The sequence below is a fragment of the Schistocerca cancellata genome, chromosome 7 (genome assembly GCF_023864275.1).
Source record: "Schistocerca cancellata isolate TAMUIC-IGC-003103 chromosome 7, iqSchCanc2.1, whole genome shotgun sequence".
Lineage (NCBI taxonomy): Eukaryota > Metazoa > Arthropoda > Insecta > Orthoptera > Acrididae > Schistocerca > Schistocerca cancellata.
In genome coordinates this window covers 67,946,244-67,963,065 of record NC_064632.1, presented here as the reverse complement: position 1 = coordinate 67,963,065, position 16,822 = coordinate 67,946,244, and the positions used below count along the sequence as shown (strand labels likewise).

The following is a 16,822-nucleotide window of genomic DNA, read 5'->3' as shown; positions in this document are numbered from 1 at the left end:
GTCTGGTCACAGGAGTCCCATCAGAAGGCACCCCTTTGCGATGCAAGTGATTGGGGGTTGAGCAACAGTGGCAACCTGGGGTAAGAACTTTAAGTAATAAGTAACCTTGCTCAAAACGACCTGGAGTTCAGATAAGTCCTTGGGACGAGGAAGGGCCTCAATGGCATGTGACATTACAACCTAAAGGGCGAATGCCATCTTTGGTAAGCCAATGGCATAAGTATTCCACTTCCGGTTGAGGGGGGGGGGGGAGGGGGAAAGAAAAAAAAAAAAAAAAACCAACACTTGTCCAGCTGACAGTGTAAACCTGCAGAATGCAGAGCATGAAATAAGACGCTGAGGTTTTGCAAATGTTCCTGGTGGGAACACCTGGTGATCAAGGTGTCATCCAGATCCAGGGATCGGCTGCGTAAGCTGCTCCAGGAACTGCTGGAAAATGGCTGGCACTGAAAAGACACCAAATGGAAGGCACTTGTACTTGTACAATCCGAAAGGCGTATTGATAACCAAGATGTTCTGGGAATTGGCATCCAAGGGTAACTGGAGGTATGCCTCAGCCAGGTCGATCTTGGAAGAGTACTCTCCTCCTGGCAAACTTGGCAAGAAGGTCTTCCTGTCAGGGAATGGGATAAGTGTCAACTAGGGACTGAGCATTGACATTAGCGCTGAAGTCCCCACGCAGGCGAAGGGACCCATTGGATTTCCGTATGACCACCAATGGTGGCGCTCAGGCACTGTATGTCACAGGCTCCAGAACACCAGCGGCCTGGAGCCGATCAAGTTCCTTCTTAACTGCCGGCCGTAAGGCGTCGGGACCGAAAAAGCGAGGCTGCGCATCGGGCCGAAGTGTGATGTGCGCCTGAAAATCAGAAGCACATCCGAGATCCGTTGCAAACGACGACGCAAAAGCAGAGCACAGATCGTCCAATTCTTGAAAAGGAACAGCCGTGGAAACAACCTTAACTTCATCGGAAATTGAAAAGCCAAACAGCCGAAACGCATCCATGCCAAATATACTCGAAGCCAATGGATGGTTGACGACAAATATGGTAAGGAGCCGGGGAACACGTTTTTACGTCACCTGGACGACGAACTGCCCACGAAGGGGAATGGAACCGTCTCTGTAGGCGACTAAATGCAAAGAGGGAGGTGACAACTCAGGAGTGCCCAGGTGGTATATATCGCCATATTAATCAGGGAGACGGTGGCCCAGTGTCGACCTGAAAACTGACATCCTCAGTGAATAGGCGGAGGGGGAGGAAAAACTTCCGCGCTGATGAGTCATCTTGTGGGACTCCTGATTGCAGAGCATGGACGGTATCTTGAGGCGCAGGAGGGGCAGGACTGGAGTGAGTCGAGCGACTATGACAAACTGATCGGATGTGGCCCTCCTTGTTACACAGGATGCACGTTTTCCAGCGGTGGCGACAATCAGCTCGAGAATGTGTGGTAAAGCAATGTGGGCAAGATGGAAGTGGGCCGCGTGACCAGCGGTGCTGATGCCATAGAGACGTCGGACAAAGAGGAGTCCCGATGGCACTGGCCTCAGTCGGCAGGACCACGTCGACTTTGTGAGGGCGGAACCTGCTGAGAAGCATCGATCGCCGCCACTTGCGGCCGCGCCATAAGACGCTCATTAGCTGCCTGAGCAGTTTCAAAGGAGTGCGCAATGCGGAGAATCTCTTCCAAGGAGGGGTTATCGAGTTTCAACACCGTAGTGCGGACCTCAGAATCAGGAGCCAGCTGAACCACCACATCCTGGATCAGGGAGTCCACCTACGAAGCCTTACACTGCTCATTGGTGCGTGTAGAAATCTCATCGACACCTGAGACCCTGCAAGTCCATGACCGAGGAACGATATGATTGACCAGGCTGTTTATCGTATTGGTGGAACTCCAGCCAAGAGGCGACCACATCGTAGTGTTGGGAATAATAGTTCATCAGCAAAAGGCATATCTCCTAGAAAGAGAGAGCCACAGGATTGGACAATGGTGCCAACTTGTGGAGAAGAAAGAACTGTCTGGGGAGGCCCAAGACAGAAACAGCGACCGCTGCAAGGAGTCATCTGTGACTTGAAAAGCCATGAAATGTTGTTTCAGTGAATGTAAGTATGTTTCCCAGTCTTCTTTAGTGTCATTAAATGGTGGGAACGATGGCGGATGTGGGAAAGCATTGGACACCTGAGGACTCGGAAGCTGTTGTGGTAATGCGTCCTGGGCATTGTCTTCGTCCGTTAGCAACCACAGCGACTGTTGTAAGATGTCTTTCTGGAGCCGTTGCTGCTGCATGAGCTGCTGCTGTTGCTCCAGAAGACAGACCAACTTCGCCTCCATGCTAACAGCAACCACCATTTACCTTGTCGCCAAAATGTTGTAACCACGACCGTTCTGGTCGTGGGGTTGCCAAGAATGAAAGCGCGGTGGGACCAAATGGAAGCGGCCCGCGAAGAAACAAAACAAATGGGGAAGGATGGACACGAACAATGACAGATGACCGAAGAAGACCTAACGAACAACAACACGCAAATAGTAATGGGCTCACAAGCAAAACCTCGTGAATTCACAACGTCCACTGTACACGGAAACCAAGTAAACACACTGTGTGTAGGCGAGATGTCGATAGAGTAACACGAATATCAGACTGCCTGCTGAGCGAGAAGCAGGTGCTTAAATACCTGATAGAGTACGTTGCTATTGACCGCTGGGACCATGTGCTCCACCGTGGTGCCCTCACATTATACGCGGGCCAGGAGTGTCTGCGCAGCCGTGGCTTACGGCGCAACGGCTGGAAAGACCTGTAGTGGTAATCGAGGTCCATGCCGTCTGGCGCGGATTCGTAAACTGCGGCGCTTGGTACTAGACTGACAATGCAAATCATCAGTTTGATGACTGTTCGGAGTTGCTGGAACAAGTGTTCCATTGAAGGAAATGCAGCAGATGAAAAACGTGTTGACTCAGGTTACAACAACAATAACATCCAGTTGGTATGTGATGTTCTACAGTGCAGTATTGATCTTTAAGACTTGAATTGTTGGACATTCATGGACTATGGGGATCTGATTTCAGAGATAATAGGTTACAAGAATATTATTGATACTGTATGAAATGGGAGTTGTAATGCAGGCCAACATATACACATGAAACTGTGGACATTATAAACAAAGTGATTATTTTGATGGAGAGACAGAGTGAACCATGTTTAGCAGTTGTACCTGATGAAAATAAAGCAATACACAAACGAAAATGCATGAGATAACACACAAAAAGAAGCTTGCAGACACTGTTGTAAATAGTTGTGTGTTTTGTAGTGAATTTTTATACTAATATTAAAAAGGAAAACACTTCCTACTATTGTGCAGAATTATATTTATTTGATTACGAACCAGCTTTTGGCTTTTCAGGCAATCTTCAGGTGTTGCAAACATATATAAACATAAAATGTGATACAGATCTTGCTTGTACAAAAGATACAGAAATGACAGTGTTTACATAGAAAAATATAACAATAATTACGTTAACTAAAAAAGAGGTAAACAAAGTTTTTACATGGAGATACATTTAACAAATGATGAAAACAAGATGAATTTATGGTTGGAATCTAGTATATCTAATAACCCGCCAGGGTAGGCCGGCTCCGGATCAAATCTGCAAGCAGATTAACGATGAAAGCCGGTATGCCAGCCAGCCTGGATGTGGTCAGTTTTCCACATCTCGCTATGTGAATACCGGGCTTGTCCCCACATCCCACCTCAGTTACATGACTTGCAGACATTTGGCAATGTTCGCACTATTACATGGCTTACACTAGACACAAACAGCTGGGGTACACTAAATCTGTCCTGGGGGGGGGGGGGGGGGGCCCTTGGGGTGGCGACTGGAAGGGCATCTGGCCACCCTCTGCAACTAACACTGCCAAATCAATAGTAACAAGGCTGACCCTGCATTGAAGCAGGACAAAGGCCCAAGAAAGAGAGAAAGAAATCTAGTCTATCTAATGAAGAGTTAATTTAATGAAGGGGAAAATGGAAATTGAGTCTGATCATTTAATATTAGGTTGTTGATTTCCAGTTGGGTCATCTTTCTGCTTTTCTTGACAAAATGTAAACTTCACATTCTACATATTCTACATCATATGAATGAATGGTTTTCTGCTAAAAGATGATTAGCAAAGGTCATATTTTACTTCCTTAATTGCCAGCTTCTCTCCAATCTTCACGTATCATAATTGCCGCAACTCTGCCTGCCTGACTAATGTACACTTCTTGCAAGTGATTTTATGTACACCACTGTGTGCCAAGAATTGCAATTTGTCTTCACTATCGAATAAAAATTTTGATATGTTATTGATATTATAATATGCAGGTCTGTAGTTATGAGACAAACTTTTTCCGAGATTGTCTGAAATGTTGCCAATATATCGAATTTTGCACCAGACTTCGTAACTACTGAATGGTTGCTGTTGGCCAGCGTACAGAACGGTCTAATTTTATTTTTTAGTAGAATATTGTTACCATAATCAGGACAAAACTACAGCTATTGCTGAAAGTGATTTGTTTGATGGTTTTTTGATGGTTTGTAGTTCTTTTTGATTTGGATAATGGAACAGATATGAGGGGATGCACTATTGAATGAAAAGCAGTGTGGATGCTGTGAGCATGCAAGAATTACCATATCATTAGCTATGTCTTTTCTTTAAATGCTAAACATTTGTTTTCTTGTACTAGTACTATAGGAAAGCCGCCCAGCTCCATTGCAAAACCAAATCTTTGTTTGTGTGAGTTTAAATGCTGTAGTAATGTATCCTACTGTGTAGTGTTAAGAGTTCACAGACACTGCACTTCGACATATCTGAACCAATACTTAATCTTACAGTTAAATGGCTGTTTCTTAAAGAAAACTTGTTCGCAACTGCACATAAAAATTTCTGGTAGTTTAGGACTAGTGACATTGAATGATGCTAGTTTATAACTTGGTGGGATTTTCATATCTTTAATTTTGTCAACAAGAGCCATAGAATGTTTGTTACCAAACATAGTTTAAAATTGGTTTTCTTTTTAATGATATGGTAAAGCTCTTTCATAAGTAGGCAATATGGAGCAGAGAATTATGACACTATCTATTTGTAATTTGGGTAGACCATACAGTCCAGGATTCATAGGATTCATATTAACTAGCATACAGTATTCCTGTATAAACACTGTCATTTTTCATGATGAATAAAGCCACTCCAGTTGTCCTTGATTAATCCTTTATTTAGGTAAAATAAAAATAACATTATTTAGGTAAATAAAGGATTAGTGGAGTATGACTGAAGCAGATTTATTCATCATGAAAAATTTTAGCAACAGTTGTGGATGTTCCATAGGGAGTACATTATGACTGTCATTTTCGTATCTTTTGTGCAAAAAATATCTGTGTCATTCGCACTTCATGTTTACCTGGGTTTGCGACATTCAGTTGTCACCTGAAGGTAGCCTGAGAAGCTGAGAACTGGTTTGTGACCAAATAAATATTTATTTGCAGAACATTAGGAGGGTCATTCCTTTTTTATTTTTATCATGTTCTATCGAGCTCCAGTGGAAAATTCAGTTAATATTATACACATTGTAGTGCAGCACATTATTTTATTTGGATCTACTGTAGTCTTATTGTTGGGTTGCCATTTCAGTGAAGTTTATCGATTGCTGTGTGTACATTATATAGCACAGTATGACTTTTATGATGAAGTACTGAAAAGTACTGCCTCTGAATTTATGTGGAGCCTACTAACATTTTTTAAATAAAACAAATTTTATTAACATTCTACATCTTTGTTCTTCATGTCCACTTATTTATTTCTCAATATAGCCACCCAGGCAACAAATAAATTTCACCCTACGAGATGCCAGTTTGGTGATACCATCATTGTGGCATGTTTGACTTTGTTAGTGGAGCCACAACTTCACCTCTGCTTGCACTGTACATCACTATCAAAGTGAAGTCCGTGTAGGCATTCTTTAAGTTTTGGAAACCATGCCCGAAGTAGTTACATTACATACTGCTGTGTTAAATACTACAATTTGGAGACCTCTAGTGACATGGGCCTGCAGCTGCAAATATGTAGATGAAGAATGAAGATGTAGCTTTTTAATAATGTTTGTTTTCTTTAAAAAGCTTTAAGAATTTTCACATAAAGAGCTTGGAGACATTATGCTTCACCGTGCCCTTGTATAAGATGCATTCCAAAGCTTTCTGTGTTGACATTTCACAGCTCACTTGATATACCAAATTTATGCTATAAAGCAAGACTAAAGCATGTCTCCTGACACCAGCGTTATATTGAGTTTCTACTTTACATGACTGCATTTCACAGGTGCAGCGACCACTGCCATTGAGCAAGAGGCCATCAGTTAAATTCCTTGGATAATAACATCAAACAATGGAAAATCCAGGATGGAATGTAACAATACGAGAGAAGGAAAGTTGCTACCATATAGCGGAGGTGCTGAGTCGTGATAGGCACAATGAAAAGATTCACACAATTCGGTCATTAAGGCCTTTGTCAGTAGTAGACACACACACACACACACACACACACACACACACACACAACTTGCACACAAATCTGCAGTCTCAGAGAGCTGAAACTACACTGCGAGCGGCAGCAGCAGTGCATGATGGGAGTGGTGACTGGATGGCGGTAAGGAGGAGGCTGGGGCGGGGAGGTGGAGGGATAGTATGGTGGGAGTGGCAGACAGTGAAGTGTTGCAGTTTAGACGGAGGGCAGGAGAGAAGGTGCAGAGGGGGGAGGGGGTAATTAGTGGAAAGGAGAGAAAAAAAAATAAATTAAAAGACTGAGTGTGGCGGTGAAATGACGGCTGTGCAGTGCTGGAATGGGAACAGGGAGGGGGCTCGATGGGTGAGGACAGTGACTAACGAAGGTTGAGGCCAGGAGGGTTATGGGAATGTAGGATGTATTGCAGGGAAAGTTCCCACCTGCGCAATTAAAAAAAGTTGGTGTTGGTGGGAAGGATCCATATGGCACAGGCTGTGAAGCAGTCATTGAGATGAGGCTTATCATGTTTGGCAGCGTGTTCAGCTACAGGGTGGTCCACTTGTTTTTTGGCTACAGTTTGTTGGTAACCATTCATGCAGACAGACATCTTGTTGGTTGTCATGCCTACATAGAATGCAGCACAGTGGTTGCAGCTGAGCTTTAAATCACATGACTGGTTTCACAGGTAGCCCTGCCTTTGATGGGATAGGTGATGTTAGTGACCGGACTGGAGTAGGTGGTGGTAGGAGGATGTATGGGACAGGTCTTGCATCTAGGTTTATTACAGGGGTATGAGCCATGAGGTAAGGGATTGGGAGCAGGGGTTATGTAAGGACGGACAAGTATATTGTGTAGGTTTGGTGGACGGTAGGAGAGGTGGGAAGAATAGTGGGTAGGACAGTTCTCATTTCAGGGCACGACGAGAAGTAATCGAAACCCTGGCGGAGAATGTAATTCAGTTGCTCCAGTCCCGGACGGTACTGAGTTACGAGGGGAATGCTCCTCTGTGGCCGGACTGTGGGACTTTTGGAGGTGGTAGGAGACTGGAAAAGTAAGGCACGGAAGATTTGTTTTTATACAAGGATGGGAGGATAATTACGGTCAGTGAAGGCTTCAGTGAGACCCTCGGTATCTTTAGAGAGGAACTGCTCAGTACTGCAGATACGACGATCACGGGTGGCTAGGCTGTATGGAAGGGACTTCTTGGTATGAAACGGGTGGCAGCTGTCGAAGTGGAAGTATTGCTGGTGGTTAGTAGGTTTGATATGGACAGAGGTACTAATGTAGCCATCTCTGAGGTGGAGGTCAACATCTAGGAAGGTGGCTTGTTGGGTTGAGTAGGACCAGGTGAAGCAAATGGGGGAGAAGTTGTTGAGGTTCTGGAGGAAGTCAATCCAGATAGCAAAGATGTCATCAATGAATCTGAACCAGTGAGGGGCTTAGGATTCTGAGTTTTTAGGAAGGATTCCTCTAGATGGCCCGTGAATAGGTTAGCATAGGATGGTGCCATGCGGGTGCCCATAGCCGTACCACAGATTTGTTTGTAGGTAATGCCTTCAAAGGAGAAGTAATTTTGGGCGGGGATGGTCATGGAGACTAGGATGGAGGTTGTTGGTTTGGAATCCATAGGGCGTCTGGAAAGGTAGTGTTCATTAGCAGTAAGGCCATGGGCATTAGGAATGTTAGTGTACAGGGAGATGGCATCAATAGTGATGAGCAGGGCACCATGTGGTAAAGGAAAAGGAACTGTGGAGAGTCATTCGAGGAAATGGTTGGTATCTTTTATATAGGAGGATAGGTTCCGGGTAATAGGTTGAAGGTGTTGGTCTACAAGAGCAGAGATTCTCTCAGTGGGGGCACAGTAACCGGCCACAATGGGGCATTCTGGGTGGTTGGGTTGATGGACTTTAGGAAGCATGTAGAAGGTGGGAGTGTGGGGAGTGGTAGGGGTAAGTAGAGAGATGGACTCTGGGGAGAGGTTCTGGACTGGGCCTAACGATTTGAGTAGTGACTGGATATGCTGCTAGATTGCTGGAATGGAATCACTGTGGCATGGTTTGTAGGTGGAAGTATTTGACAGCTGATGGAGTCCTTCTGCCACGTAATCCTTGCGGTTCAAAACTATGGTGGTGGATCTTTTGTCTGAAGATAGGATTATAAGATCGGGATTAGTTTTTAGATGGTGGACTGCGGTTCTTTCTGCAGAAGTAAGGTTAGTATGCATATTGAGGGATTTGGGGAATGATGGTGAGGTAAGGTTCAAAGATAAGAAATTCTGGAAAGTTAACAGGGCGTGGTTTGGAGGCAGTGGGGGTGGATCACGGTTGTATGGAGGAGTGAACCGAGTTAGGCAAGGTTCAGTGTTTCCACTGTAGGGACCGGGAGAAGGAGAGAAGGTCTTTAACTAGTCCTGCATGGTTGGATTTGGGAGTGGGACAAAAGATGAGACCTTTGGGAAGGACTGATATTTCTGTGGGACTAAGGCTTCGGGAGGAAAGGTTCATGACTGTGTTGCGGGTCTGTTTAGGTTTTGTGTTCTGTGTGGTGGTGGGAGGGAGTTTTGGAGGGTGGGATAAGTGTAGTAGGTCTGCGAAACAGGGTTTGTCAGCTATGAGGGGGCGTGGTGGAGGTTCGGAGGTTGTTGTAGAAGTGGTGGACAGTGGTACTCCGAGGTGAGAGTAGGAAGTGAGAAGGATGGATAGCTTTTTGAGGTGGCGTTGTGCATGTTGCTCAAGTTCCTGCAGGGCGAGAGTTTCAATGTGTGTTATGGGTTCCAGGAATTTGGGATTACATAACAGGAGAATTTTGCGGATGGAGAGAAGGTACTACAAGGAGGATTGGGCTTGGTTGATATGGTTTTGCAGGACTGTGTTAGTGAGGGCTACTGAACAGGTGGAAGTCATTGTGGAAGGAGGGGTGGCAACTAGAGATGGGTAATTTGATGGTAAGGCCATTGGGGGGGGGGGGGGGGTTCATGAGCCAAGTAGCAACGCAGGGACAGTATGTGGGTCTGGGATCTGGCTAGGTATAAGGAAACTTTTCTTTATTGACCCAGATTGAAGGAGCAAGGATCCATGGTGGTGCAAAAATGCAAAAAAACACGTAAGAAAGTACAATTACGTCCGAGAAAAATTACGCAGAAATACACCCAAATATGTGTGAAATGTATGAAATGGATGCACAGGGTGGGGAAAAAAAAGAGATGAAATCTGAGGAAGACAACGAAATTGGAAGGCGAAAACTCACTAAAATTGGTGGGAAGTCACGAAAGTCAAAGTAGAGAATAACTAATCATTAATAAATGTATGTATATTACTGTGGGTAGCAGGTTTGAGGACGAATAAGTGTAGAAAGAGGGGCAGCAGATGTGACTGGATGAGGTGGATTTAGTGGGTGTGAACAGGGATAGAACGGAGAAAGTGTAGTAGGTGGGATGCTAACATGGTACACCAAATGTGAGACACTTTAACAAGGCATATTTATTAGAACAATCTTCCACTAGGAATTATTTTAGAGATATGAGATGGCATTCACAGATGAGTGGATAACTATGTCACAGGAACTGCGTAACTACGTTGTGCAAAATACGCCGTAACAAATAAGTGTAGCATTTCCTGAATGATGAGATTCAGTAACACTCTTGTAATGTCAAATTCACTGCATAGTAGAACCAAAAAAGTACTGTGTAAAACATCTCACCGTAACCCATATTGCAAGATAATTACACGGTTCAAACGTGAAGTAAGGTTAATGAGTAGACTGCAGAGCAAATTACATAATGGATATTGCAATTTATCATTCCTTCTTTTAAAGGGGGACAGCAATAGTTTGGTTTGGTGATTGTACAATGTTTACCACCAGTTCTGCATGTAAGATATGAGCTTTGTGACCTTCTTATAGTGTTAAATGAAAGGTGTTTGCATTAAAGTGTTGAAACTATTACTGCAGAATTTGGGTGGGATATTTATTATCTGAACAGCAGTTCAATTGTGAAAAGTAAGTCATCTTGTTTCTCAGTACGCTGTTTCATTGATTTCCTCCATATCGGAAATTTAATGAAATCCTCTCCAGTATGTCACAACAATATCTAACTGGTTTGTATAGTTTGTCTTCGAGTTCACTGATATGTAATAGCTAATGTCTGAGGTCCATCATATCATAGGTTGTATCTTTGCTTCCCGAATTTTCCATGTCACAGTAATATGAAGAAGTGTAATATCTTCACAGTGAAGATGAAGTTATCCAGATGTTTTTTAATCATTATTTAATTTTTCTCTCTTGTAACTATATGCTTTTTCTTTTTGTGTCATTGGGACTGATCTGAAGATGATTATAACTGATTAACAGTAGTTACGAAGTAAAACACAGTAATCAAACAATGGAAAATCCAGATTGGAGTGTAACAATATTATGAAGAGGGAAGTTGCTACTCAGCATATAGCAGAGTCACTGAGTCGCAGATAGGCATATCTAAAAGACTGTCACAAATAAAGCTTTCAGCCATTACAGCCTATGTCAACATTGGGGGAGGGATAGTATGGTGGGGGTGGCAGACAGTGAAGTGGTGCCGGTTAGACAGAGGGCAGGAGAGAGGTGAGGGGGGGGGGGGGGAATAGCGGAAAAGAGAAGTAAAAAGACTACTGGGTGTGATGGTGGAATGACGGCTGTGTAGTGCTGGAATGGGAATAGGGAAGGGGCTAGATGGGTGAGGACAGTGACTAACAAAGGTTGAGACAAGGAGGGTGTATTACAGGGAAAGTTCCCACCTGTGCATGAACTGCACAGGTGGGAACTTTCCCTGTAATACTGCTGTTGGTGGTGGGAAGGATCCATATGGCACAGGCTGCGAAACAGTCATTGAAATGAAGGATGTCATATTTGGCGATGCATTCAGCAACAGGGTGGTCCATTTGTTTCTTGGCCACAGTTTGTCAGTGGCCATTCACATGGACAGACACCTTGTTGGTTGTCATGCCCATATAGAATGCAGCACAGTGGTTGCAACTCAGCTTGTAGATCACGTGACTGGTTTCAGAGGTAACCGTGCCTGTGATGGGGTAGGTGATGTTTGTGGCCAGAGTAGGTGGGGGTGGGAGGATGCATGGGACAGGTCTTGCATCTAGGTCTATTACAGGGCTTTGAAACATGAGGTAAGGGTTTGGGAGCAGGTGTCGTGTAGGGATGGATGAATATACTGTGTAGGTTCGGTGGACGGCAGAATACCACTGTGGGAGGGGCAGGAAGGATTGTGGGAAGAACATTTCTCATTTCAGGGCACAACGAGAGGTAATTGAAACCCTGGGGGAGAATGTAATTCAGTTGCTCCAACAACTCCAAACAAAATAAATTTGAGTTCAATCATTGGCATAAGTACATCAATTGTGAAATGTCACTTACAGTACCCTTCAACTCTTGTGCAGTCTGTCTTGTGGAACTTGTCGATCTTACAGTCATATTCACCTTGAATGTGCCCATCTCCCTGCATAGACTCATTGTGATATAAAACACTCATACAATGTTGACACATTGTGGTTGCACTTGTGTGTCTTATGGTGAAGAACCTCTTATTACACAGTGCTCATTTAGTTAGATGCCTGGTCACCTTTACCTATAGAGTAAAGAGTGTGAAGTTGGAGAGGAGAGAGAAGAAGATTGCAGTACAGAAGAATGATTAAAGTGAAACATGGGAATGAATTTTATTATATTCTACACTGCACGATCTATGCTCCTCCAATTGAATACACTTTTATTTCAGAAAACTCTAATTTTTTTCAGGAGTTGCATTCAACAATAGAAGACATATATGTAGCCAATATTGAAACAGATCGTGGTACAAGAGAAAAGGTCCGGTTCTACGATATATGTGGCTTAGATCAACCACTTCCAAACAGTCCAGCATCACGAGATCAACCGCAGTTGCCACGACAGTATTTTGGACTTGCAGATGGCTATGTTTTGGTCTATGATACTGACAGACCAGAGTCTCTTGATGCCCTGATTGCATTAAAAAAGGATATAGACAGGAACAGAGAAAAGAAAGAGGTAATACTGAGTTATGTTCTTATTTTATTAGTGTGTACATCCAGTGATTTTAAAACTGGAGTTAGTAACCCATCTATAATGAGCAATTGTGACATTTTGGCACTTCAAGGAAGAGACATGTTCACTGAATTTGCTGCCTCATCCAGAAAAATGATTATCTGTGAAAAATAAAAGAAATGTCTTGACCTGTCACTATATTTAGCTGAATAAAAGAATGGAAAATTCAGGATGGAATTATAATAATATTATGAAAAAGATAGATTGCTACTCACCTCATAGAGGATGTGCTAAGTTATTGCCAAGCACAATGAAAAGACCACTTAACATTTAAGCATTCTGACAAAGAAGTTGTCTTTCAGAAATAGAAAACACACACACACACACACACACACACACACACACACACACCACTGTGACTGTACATCTGTAAAAGATCAGTATTGCATCATTTGTAGTCAGCTGTCTTTTATGCAACATGTGTCACAGATGAGAATGCACTATTTGGCATTTACTGACTGCCTGGTTGTCAAATGGAATTCCTCCAACTTGTACTACTTGTAGTAGAAAGGCACAACTATCTTCCTTTCCTACACATTTTCTTCACTTCATTTTTGAATTATCACTTGAGACTTCCTGAGTATAATAGGAGATCCAAGTTTGGTTAATAAGTGATGATGATCGAAATGTTATATCATGTTGTTTAGTTCTTGTAGTAGGAATGACATATCTTGATTTTGCCTCTCTTTTCCAGTCCAGTGAATAAATGGGGGACACACAAAAACACAGTTTCAGGCAAGGCAAGATTGCTGCATGTGAGTCCTCATTGCTGTTGCTCCTATGTTGACAGTCCTTAATACCTCTAAAATTGTATTGGTTGTTCTTACAACTTTTCACCTAATGAGTTGATATTGTCTGACGTTGCAACAAGTTGTGAATGGCCTGAATAAGATGCATCTTCAACTGGTAACAAACCTAGCAGCTCCTCTCTGAATTGCTTCGATGTCTTTCTTCAGTCTCACCTGGTATGGATCCCAAACACTCTAGCAGTACTCAAGAACAGGTTGCAGTCTCCTTTACAGGTGAACCACTCTTTCCTAAAATTCTCCCAATAAACCAAAGTTGACCATATACCTATCCGACCATTGTTCTTACACTAATTCTAACTTTGTTCAGCTTTTGTTTGTCAGCTAGATTTTGACTTCTCTTGAAGCTGTGATGAATCTCTCTTTGTTTACATAGCAGTGTTCCAACATGGATGTTAAACCATGGTGGGTCTTTCTCATCCTGTACAACCTTGTTCAGAACATACTTGTCTAAGGCATGTTGAATGAAGCATTTGAAGGTTTTTCATTCATGCTCCACATCTTCATCCTCATCACTGACCATTTGATGCTGCCTACTCAGATACTCAGTAATTTGATCCTGTTACTCTTTCTAAGCAAAAATAACTTCATACCTTTCTTAACATTCCTTGCAAAACCTGTAGTCATAGTTGCTTTCACAGCCTTATCATCACCAATATCTTCCTCTGTGGTAACTGATTTGATAAGATCAGCTCTGTTTTTTGCTAGGAGGTCCAAGACGTTACCTTCATGATTGGTTCTCTGACTATCTGTTTGGAGTAATTTTTGGACATGACATTCAGTGTACTGTCAAACAAATCCCTGTCACTGGCACAAGTTTTGATAGCATGACTCTCCCAGTCTATTTGTGACAAGTTGAAGTAACCCCTACACCCTCCCCTGCCATTACAACAGTATGATCAGGAAAATTATTAACAATATTCTGAAAGTTCTCTCTGAGGCACTCTACCACTATAGCCTTTGACCCATGTGGTCCATAAAAGCATCCAGTTACGATTTTTGACTGACCTTTGATGCTTAACTTCGCCTAGATTAATTCACATTTGGAATCCATGATAACCTCGCTACATATTTTTGAGTTCTTTAATATTTTTGCTAACCTACCCTTATGATGCCAACAACCTTGCCTCAGGAAGTTAAGCACTGTTGGGCTGGGCTAGCACTTAGATGTGTGACCATCCAGTCTGCCGAGTGTTGTTGGTAAGCAGGGTGCACTCAGCCCATGTGAGGCAAACTGAGGAGCTACTTGATTGAGAAGTAGCGGCTCCAGTCTCGAAAACTGACATACGGCCAGGAGAGCAGTGTGCTGACCACATGCCCCTCCATATCCGCATCCTGTGATATTTGTGGGGTGAGGATGACATGACGGTTGGTTGGTACCGTTGGGCCTTCATGGCCTGTTCGGGTGGAGTTTGCTGTTAGTTTTACCCTCATGATAAATATTCCAATCTGAACTTATGATTTCATTGCTGTTCTATCATTTCAACAAATTTTCTGTTCCTAATACAATCTGGGCATTATAACCTCCGGTGATACTAATTCTTGGACCTTGGATGCTCCTGCAGTTTACTAATATCATATTAACCTTTTCTATCTGATCTATGAGAATGATCATTCTCTGAGAACATTGTCGCTGTTGTAACTTCGATTTTGGCAGACATTTCATCTCTGATCCCAAGTGGGGGAGAGGTTCTCTAATCTAAAAAACTCCCCATGTTCATGCCATATGTACTCCACCTCCCTCGTGCCTGCTGTAATAAGGGAAACCCTACAATTCTGCACCTGATACCAGAGGTTGAGAAATTCACATCCGATACCATTGCAGAGTTGTCTGAGCTTCTGGTTTAGACCTTCCACTCTGCTCCAAACAAGAGGACCACGATTGCTCATGGGTACAATTCTACAGGTAGTCAGCTTAGTCTGCACCCTGCGTGTGATGCTACTTGCCTTCACCATATCTTTCATCCACTGAAAGGAGCTGAGGAAGGCCTTAGAAACCAAGTGGCAGGCGTCATTCGTGTCGAAATGTGTTACTATTTGCTACCTGTTGCACCTGGTACACTCAATAGCTGCCTAGCTGTGGCGCTAATTAGGTTGTAATATAAGCAAAACAAGAGGAGAATAAAAAAACACTAAAATCTGCCCTGCAGAGTTCACACTGTAGCCTGAGACTGCAAGATAAGCGAGTGATCTGTGCCTGCAATAAGACAATATAGGATTTGTGGGTTAACTGTGGTGCAGATATTTCATTCTCCTCAAGCTAGCCTAAACAATGACACAGTTTTCAGAATTTTATTTATTTCATATTTTATTTTAAAACATACAAAGTGTAGATTGACAAACTGCCTATTGGCTTCTGTCTCGGGTTCTTCGGCCGACGTTCATATAATGATTTTTCTGACGTTTCGCCAGCACGAGTGGCTGGCATTGTCAAAGCTTCACCCTCCATTGCCGGTGGTGAACTGGAGGCGAGCTCGCGGCCGCAGACTGTATGTACCTGGCGCGCCAACGTCCGTGGGCTTCTCCGCGGTCATTTCCGGTGCGGTTCTCCTCTTGCTACCTGCAATGGTCGTTCGCTGCAGTACGGGAAGCCAGGATCCGTTTACCTTAAGGCTTTCCTCTTTCTTGTTGAAACTGTTCGCTTGTTTTTGGATTTCTACAGCTTCTCTGAACAAGCGCGTGTGATAGTGCTTCTCTACAGCCAGAACTTCCGTGTCGGTGAATTTTATTACGTGGTCGGTCTCATTCAGTGCGTGCTCTGCCACGGCCGATTTCTCCACCTGCCCCAACCTGCAATGTCGCTTATGCTCTTTGATCCTGGTGTTAATGGATCGTCCAGTCATTCCGACATAAACTTTTCCGCATGTGCAAGGTATACGGTATATTCCCGACATTGCAAGTGGGTCTCTCTTCTCCTTCGCCAATCTAAGACACTCTTTGATCTTCCTTGTCGGTTTGAAAATCGTCTTTACGCCGTGTTTGCGCAATATACGGCCGATTCTGTCTGTCACTCTGGGAATGTATGGCAGAAAGGCCGTACCCGACATTTCTTTTTCTGGTTCCTTACTTGCGCAAACACGGCGTAAAGACGATTTTCAAACCGACAAGGAAGATCAAAGAGTGTCTTAGATCGGCGAAGGAGAAGAGAGACCCACTTGCAATGTCGGGAATATACCGTATACCTTGCACATACGGAAAAGTTTATGTCGGAATGACTGGACGATCCATTAACACCAGGATCGAAGAGCATAAGCGACATTGCAGGTTGGGGCAGGTGGAGAAATCGGCCGTGGCAGAGCACGCACTGAATGAGACCGACCACGTAATAAAATTCGCCGACACGGAAGTTCTGGCTGTAGAGAAGCACTATCACACGCGCTTG

The 16,822-nt window shown here is 43.5% G+C and overlaps 1 protein-coding gene across 2 annotated transcripts in view; it reads left to right on the top strand.

Annotated features, from left to right (window-relative positions):
- The window catches only part of LOC126092459 (NF-kappa-B inhibitor-interacting Ras-like protein 2), a 63,786-nt gene that overhangs the window by 43,497 nt on the left and 3,467 nt on the right, over positions 1–16,822 (top strand). For both annotated transcript variants that reach the window (XM_049908061.1, XM_049908060.1), the window contains exon 3: positions 12,311–12,577. In XM_049908061.1, the coding sequence (XP_049764018.1) occupies positions 12,311–12,577 (267 nt within the window). The remainder of the gene's footprint in view (positions 1–12,310; positions 12,578–16,822) is intronic.